The sequence below is a fragment of the Mus caroli genome, chromosome 11 (genome assembly GCF_900094665.2).
Source record: "Mus caroli chromosome 11, CAROLI_EIJ_v1.1, whole genome shotgun sequence".
NCBI lineage: Eukaryota > Metazoa > Chordata > Mammalia > Rodentia > Muridae > Mus > Mus caroli.
In genome coordinates, this window is record NC_034580.1 from 79,542,986 (window position 1) to 79,551,137 (window position 8,152).

At 38.3% G+C, this 8,152-nt stretch overlaps 1 protein-coding gene across 9 annotated transcripts in view; it reads left to right on the plus strand.

The window, feature by feature from the left end:
• Nucleotides 1–8,152, plus strand: part of Acaca (acetyl-CoA carboxylase alpha) — a 271,901-nt gene that overhangs the window by 172,408 nt on the left and 91,341 nt on the right. For all 9 annotated transcript variants that reach the window (XM_029483172.1, XM_029483174.1, XM_029483176.1 and 6 more), the window contains 3 exons: nt 469–525; nt 823–867; nt 7,370–7,411. In XM_029483172.1, the coding sequence (XP_029339032.1) occupies nt 469–525; nt 823–867; nt 7,370–7,411 (144 nt within the window). The remainder of the gene's footprint in view (nt 1–468; nt 526–822; nt 868–7,369; nt 7,412–8,152) is intronic.

Consider the following 8,152-nt stretch of genomic DNA (forward strand, 5'->3'; position numbering starts at 1 on the left):
CACACTCAGGTGAGATACCTGTGATGCACAGATACACACACACTCAGGTGAGATACCTGTGATGCACAGATACACACACACTCAGGTGAGATACCCCATACTGATATGCCCACAGACCAAGATTATCTAGACAATCCCTCTAGAGAATTTTACCCCATGATTCCAGCTTGTCACATTGACAATTAAAACTAAGCAGTATGTTTTACCTTGAGGTGAATTAGTTCTAAGATTTCATATGGCCCTTGGTTCTCTGTAGAGTTCTCTTTCTCTTCTCTCCTGATCAATATAACATCTATTTTTTTTTTAACACTTAATCTCAGAGCAACGTTCAAATTTATTTCTAATTTTGAAGGTTTTGAGATGAGGTCTGTTTTCCAGAAAGGGTGCTTATTCTGATCAGAATCTTGTAAAGACTAAATAAGGTAAAATTTTGTCATCTGTCTTATGCTTTGTATGTTTTTTTCATAGAAAGCTACTTTGGTTGAGCATGGGATCCGGCGACTTACGTTCCTAGTTGCACAAAAGGTATTGACACATGAATTATATCTGCCTAGGATTTATGTTCCCATCGCAATCTTAAAGATAAGAATTGGAGTTTCAATAATATGTTATTTATAGACTCTAAACAAAGAAATAACTATTTCTCTATTTAATAATTTTTTTTAATTTTTAAAAAAGCTTTTGATAATATTTGAAATTCTAGGAACTTAACATCCGTTACTCAGTTTCTTTTTAGTATTTTTACTAATTGCCTAACTTACTAATTTTTATTAACTTGTCATTTATTCTTTTCTCTCTTCTCCCCATTTTTTTATTTGAAAGGATTTCAGAAAACAAGTCAACTGTGAGGTGGATCAGAGATTTCATGTAAGTCAAAGTATCAACTATAAAAGGTTTTATCTGCTTTTAACTAATTACTTAAACAGAATATGGCAGAGTTACTTGGAAGGGCTAGATGAGTGTCAACCCTCTAACGTTCGGGCATGAGTTTTTAATTTTATCTAACGCTATAAGGTAGCTTTCTTCTTTTTTAAACACTCTGCTTTAGAAGTCTCAGTGTAGCTCTGAGACGAGCATGTACATTGCCTCTGTTGATTAAGCAGTAGGAACTCAGCAGTCCTTTCCCCTACACAGTCTCCAGTGAGTCAGTAGGAAAGCAGGGCTGGGACACTTGGTTCCTACTGAGCATGGTCACAGGGTCTGCTCTCAGGAAAACTCAGTTTGGAAGGCCAGTGGTTTACTGTTTAAAAATGCATTTGTAGAGCCATGTTAATTCTAAGAGCAGAAGTAAATAAATGCTAAGCATTCTCTTTGCTCTCCCATTTAACCGAATTAAATTTTTTATTTGTGAGATTAAGGCTTTTCTTGGAAAGGGAGTTAAGCTAATAGTAGGCATCCAGACTTTAGTTTACTGAGGTCATAACCAGAAACTGAGCCTGCATTCATGGTGTCACTCAGAATGCTGATTGTAGACAAATGCTTCATCACAGATCCCTTCTGTGCAGCTCAGCAAGATTGCAAGGGTGTTAGGAAGGCTTGGTTCTTCTGAGAAAATTTTTACAACAACAAAATTGTTGTTGCTATTTGTTTATTGTAACAGTTAAAATAATTAAGCTTACTATTCAAGTACTGCTCATTTGTAAGAATGAGCAGGTAACATTTTGTGTTCTAGAAAGGGCTTCCTAAACTCAAGGCATTTGGTATTTTGTTTCCCCTCATACTTGTCTAGTCTATAGAGAAGCGAGAGAGCCTACCCTGCAAGCTAAACAGCTAAGATTTTTCTGAAATGCTTTAGGAAATGTTGTGGACTATACAACTCGCTTGAGTTATTGATGTCAGGAAATCCAGCAGAGTGCAGGTATACATCAATCAATAACTTCAGATAGGAAGCAGGAGTCAGTGGAGAAGTATGAGGAGCTTAGAGAGAACCCTAGGGCTTTAGGAAGAGAAATCAGGAGCTTAGAGAGTAAAATTGATACTTGGGGATAGACTCTGAGTGCCCATGAATAAACACTGTGGCTGGGAGATGCTGTCGGAGCTAAGGTACACATGTCGGGAGCCAGGCCCTGGGTGTGTGTCAGAATTGGGCTAGGCTTCTGAACCGCTAACAAGCTCACTCTCTTTATCACAGACATTGGAATTCTAGCATATTATTAAAGAGACTGACATGAGTTTGTAAAGTTATTTTGCTTTTTTTACTTAGAGTGCATTTAATGTCATCACACGTATAGTCCAGTGACTGTTTCCTATAATATTCCAGGGTTAAATAAAACTGTCCCCTAAATTTTTCAAAAACCAAAATTTATTGTTTTCATTAACATTTTTTATTTTACTATAGATATGAAATGCATACTAAATACAACAACAAGCAACAGTAACAGTAAAAAACAGTAAAAATAACCTTATTTCTGAATCTGTTTTATCTAACTGCTTTAATTTTTTTTCTTCTGCTGTCCTCATATTTCTGAGTTTAGGTTGCATATAGGGACGTGTATAGCTCAAATCTCTTAGTTAATGAGGCTAGCAGGCTGTTATAGCTGTTATTGTCCAGTTTTTATTTATAGTAGCATCAAGTGGCAAATCAGTTAGATTATAAATGCCTTCATTTTTTTGAATGTAGAAAGGCTGCTTTAGAGCCAAGTGAATATTTAATGTTTTGTTGTGGGCTGAATTTGCTGTAAGGAATGAGACATTTTCATGTTTGGCTCCTTAGAAATGATTATTGGGTTTGCAGGGGACAAGGGCAACTTATTACTGACTGCCAGGGAACCTTGACAGGAACTGTACAAGCACAGGAATACAGTCCTGATACTTCTCTGAGTTTTTCTGTTGGTGGTAGCTTGCCATTCATGAAGAATACTTAGCCTCTGTCATATTGTCTGATATGTGCTTGGCCTATAGTTAGTGTAGTGTGAAAAAGAGGAAGCTTTCCAGGAGTGTTAGAGACGAATCCCTTGATCTCCCTGGCTTCTTGGTAATCCACAGTGATGTATGCAGCCTCCTCTGTTCTACACTGTGAAATCCCTGTATTACTGAATAGAACAGAGAGTGTGTCCGTGGTGCAGCAAGGAGAGGAGAAAGGTTACCAAGTTTTGTTAACAACATCATTGGTTGGTGAGGAGTGAAACAAACTTCTCTTTCAAAGTCATGGATCTTCCTAACTACCCTAGAATCATGAGACAAATGGGGCCCGACAAGAAAGAGGGACTCAAAGCTGGGCAGTGGTGGTATACACCTTTAATTCCAGCACTAGGGAGGGAGAGGCAGGTGAACCTCTGAGTTCAAGGCCAGTCTGGTCTACAGTGCCAAGTTCTGGGACAGCCAAGGCTACACAGAGAAATCTTGTCTTGACAAACCAACCAACCAACCAATGATAAAAGAGGAATTCATAGAGTACAGGCATACTGTACAGGGTTTATTTCAATACTAGTGAGTCCATAAGCAGTTCAGCACCTCCTTATGAGGTCATGATTGTTGAGTAGAAAACTGGCCGCTGGTATGTCTACTGCGTCCATGACTATTTGATTCTCTACACAGCCTCTTACTGTGACACAGCTATTACACCAGCAGTAAAAGCACTGGGTGTGGAATCTGTTTTCATAGCCAACTAATTAAGTAAACTCTCCTTAATGAGAAGCAAATAACTGCTTAAAATTAATGTTTAAAGAGGAAGTTGTATGAAAAACAAGTCTGCCCTTTTAAATATATCTGTTGTAGTTAAAAAAAAAAAAGATGAGATTTCATGATTTGATTTTTGTTTGCTTGAAGTTTTTATTATTGTTTTCTTTCTTTTTCTTATTTTTTTGGGGGAGGGGCTGGCAGGGTCTCATCACTCTGCCACCTCAGCCTCCCACAAGCTGACCTATAGGCATATACCATCCTGCACTGCCCTACAGCTTTGGCTTCTTTAATTTTTCTATTGAGTCCTGGTTAGTTACATTAGTATTTTAGATTTTAAATTCCAAAAGCTATATAAGAAGAAGCCAGTTGGTATATATTAGTGCTTTTTAAAACTTGAGTTATTTCTGTTTTTAATGCAAAGATACTTTTAAGGATATTAAAATATGAAATTTTAGAATATCTTTTTTCTTTTAAAGAAAAAAAATCCCATAAAGTCCAAATGCTGTGACAGGATTCAAAATCACATAGTTTGTATTTCATTTACAAAATTTTTTTTGCCTTCTAAGGATTTGTGGGATTTTTAAAAAATTGCCACAAATCTCTGCAGAGCTAGTTGGCCTTTCATGATTGTTTACATGTGAGCGACTCCCATGTAAGGCAAAGTAGTTTGGATTATTGTGGCCTTGAGAGAGGCCTTTCCTGTCATAAACGGTTATCATGACTCATAGGAGTTTGTGTTTGCCTCTTTTCTGTTTTTAAGGTAGTTCTGTTTACTGGTGGACTAACTAACCAGGTTTGGTTAGGGGTTTGTTTTAATTACAGTCTATATAATTAGTTCTCAGCATGTTGAGGTAGAAGAGAATTGCACCAGCAAGCTCCCAATTTCTTCATCTCATTAGGTTTTTAACACGATTATTAGTATCATAATCAGCTATGATGCTTTCTCTTTCAGGGTTTCACATTCTCTGATTTGCAGGGTGTCTTGATTGGCTAATTTAGGCAAATTATTTTGATTGTCTTGATGATGGTTGGCTGATTAGAACACAGCAGGGGTATAATTTCTTTCTGAGAAATGTTGCATTCTTTTGTTTTTTTGGTATCAGAACACTGAGAGGGTTTTCTTTGTGTACATTCAATTATGATATTTGCCCATAACACTAGAGCATGCCTGGAAAGCAATTACATTCCTGATGGAATAAGCAGGAATGCTGTGAGTGGGAAACATGGCAGCATGAAGATGAGTGAGACGCAGGAAGTCACTAAAGCCATCAGAGTAGAGTTTTCACTTTATTTTTATCCTGATATTTTGTAGTATTTTGTCTTGTAAGTCCCAAAAAGTTGCCTTTTAGTGAAAGCTTACAGAATGAGTTGATTCTCCTGCTTGCCTATTGCAAACATTTATTTCTTGCCAGCCACTGGTGGAAATGTTCTGAATTTCAGTGTATCAGAGTCTTCTCAAAAGTTGGGGAGGGTGGTACATCGTCTCAGATGCCTTCTCAGCTGTCTGTGACTGAGTGGCATTTGCTGTTTGTTGAGGAGGGGTTGCTTCTTGTTGTTTTGTGGTTTGTTTTGTTCTTTTGAGACAGGATCTCACTGTGTAGCCTTGGCTGTCCTACAGCTCACAGAGATCTACCTGCCTCTGCTTCCTTAGTCCTGAGATGAAAGGCACACACCACCACACCCAGTAAAAGCACATTTTTAAACTGGTACTTTAACTCTGTCTTATTACCGTACATATAGCTCACCCTCTGCCAAAAGAGTAGAGCTTTTCCTACGCAGTAAAGATATTTTCATTCAAACTGTCTGATTTTCATGTCTACAGATTTGATTAATTGATTTGGTGGAAAAGAAAGCCTCTTAGAAATTTTGGGTTGCTACTGTTTTGTTTTTCAGTAAAAATGGGACAGGTGTACATATCATACAAGTGCCTCAGTACAGGCACATAGAAAAAAAGTGTGTGCTTTTAAACATCATCTGATGATATTACAGACTTGCTTGCAAGGAAACCCCATGGAAGGATTTGTTTGTCTTTTTGTTTTGTTTTACTTTTTAATATGGAAGCTAGATTTCTCTAGAATTCAACCAAAACTAGACTCTGTAAAGCTCAGAGTGTGGAATCTGCTGGCAGCTCGGCTAAAGCACTTCCTACTTCATTTTGACATTATACTCCTGTTGCTGCATGTCGTTAGGGCAGCCAGGAGGAGGTGTGCTGGAGAATTGTTTAGATCAAAATCCTATTAGTAAAATGTCAGTCATATGTAAAACCTACTTTCACTTTTGAAGGACTTTTAAAGATCTTTTGATTCTTCTAGTGTTGGTAAATGAACTAGAAATCTGTTAAGTTCAATTTTACAGTTAAAATACTAGAAAAATGTAGGCAGTCATGGTGATTCAGTCTGCATTGCCAACACAGGGAGGTGGAGGGGAAGCCAGCCTTGTAGTGTGTTCCAGGCTAGAATGACAGTGACACCCTGTCTCAAAACAAAAACAAAAAACATCAACTAGGAAACTACGAAATGATTTATTAAGTGTATACGTGTGAGGGTAAAGCAGAATATATGTAGAAAAAACTGCAGAAGCTTTCTGTGAATTAAAAGCTCAGGGGATTACAGTATGAGTTTGCCTTGCTTCCTATTCTTAATTTTCCCTCTTTTTATTTTTTTGTCTCATCAAAGAAAAACATCTAAATAAGGAATTTTGATCATAACCAGAATAAAGATAACAGCCTGCACTTGAAAGTCAAAAGGCATGGACTGTCCTGAGAAACTTGGGTTGATTTTTCCCCTGAGCTAAGCCTTGCTCTTCTTTAAAGCAGGGGCTGTGATCAGGCCCTTAAAGGGCAAGAAAGAGCGCCCTCCAACTAGTAGATCTCAGTCTACATTTCCTTCATGGCTCCTGAATGCATCCAGCTAGTCCTGGTCTCTGCCTTGCGCCAACTCTACTTGATTACACTGCACTCATAATGAGGAAGGTGCCTAATGGACTCCTAGAGAGGAAATAGTAATGACTCACTGCAGCACTGCCAGGAGAGCTTCCCATCCGAGAAACAGGAGTAGTCGGTGCTAATAAGTTAAATTTCAGAAACTAATGAACTCCGCTAATTGAATTCATCTTTGTTAATTAATAGGGTTCTAGTAAATTGGTTGCTTTCTTGTGTAATGCTGTGCAGGAAGACCTAATGATTTCAAGTTCACTGGTCCCAACCTCTCTTTTCCTAGATGGAGAAGCAGTGACCAAAGTAGCACTGACTACTTCCTTTGTCTTGGAATGTTATTATTTAAATCCTTAGAATGATTGGCTTCAGAATGAATGGGCATGGGGGGGGGGTTCAAATTTTACTTGGCTAGTTTACATTTGAAGAGTTTTTAAGGAGAATCTTGGGAAATAAGACTAGTAAGTCCCATTGCAGTGGTTGTAGTGTAAGGGTATATTGATTTTATTTGCCAGATTGGGCCAAAAGTAACATGCAGGAACTCTTTTTTTTTTTTTCCCCACTTGAGAAATAAAGTGAAAACTTTTTCTTGGGAGATGGTTAGTACTAAAGGTAGGTTGATAGTGAGGTGATTCTAAGAGGGGTCAAAGCGAGCATTGCCCAGAGGGACCTTCTTCCCTGGAGTAAGTTCAGACAAGAGACATGCTATCTGGGAAACTGCCTTCTAGACACTTGACTGAGGCCATACTGTATATTGTGTCCCCAAAGAGCCATTCCATGAAGGTCTAACACACTTTGCCTTTTTCTTTAACACAGAGAGAATTCCCCAAATTTTTCACATTCCGAGCAAGGGATAAGGTAAAGCTGTTTCACTCCATTGCTTCCTTTTCTCTCCCTTTGTCCTTCCTCCTCCTCCCTCTTCCCAGTCCTCCCCCAACCCTACATCCTTCCCTCCTCCTTTCTTTTTGTGCTGTGCAGTTCCTTGCTGGCATTCTCCTTTCTCTAAAGCATGCTTCCTTCAGAGAGGGCTTGCTTGAGAAAGTGATCAATGTGTTGACCCAAAGAAGGCAATAACTTGTAAAACATCCCTTTCCTTCGGAACAGCTTTGATGTGTTATTAAAGACGGCTTTATTTAGTCGGATTATTTTTGTCATCTGCAGACAGTTGATTTATATTCAGCTCTTCTTTGTGTCCATTTGGTTTTTAAATTTATGTTCTTGGTGCTTTGTCATAAATGGTAAGATACGAGTCTTGCTCTTAAGTATTTCATTCTACTTAGGTGAACCCACAGCACTGTCATGCAAAGTAGATATTAATTAGTGTGAAGCAACCTGTATAGTTGGTTGTTTGTAAAAAATTATAACACTATTAAATGCTTTAGGAGTTCTAAGGGGATTGGATTTTTCTGTTGTTTTCATTTAGTTCTTTTTTGGGGGACAGAATCTTACTATGTAGACCAGGCCAACCTAAAACTCAAAAGAGATCCACCTTGATCCACTTGAGAAACAAAGGTGTTCGGGCATGTACTCTCTTCCTTCCTTCCTTCCTTCCTTCCTTCCTTCCTTCCTTCCTTCCTTCCTTCCTTCCTTCCTTCCTTC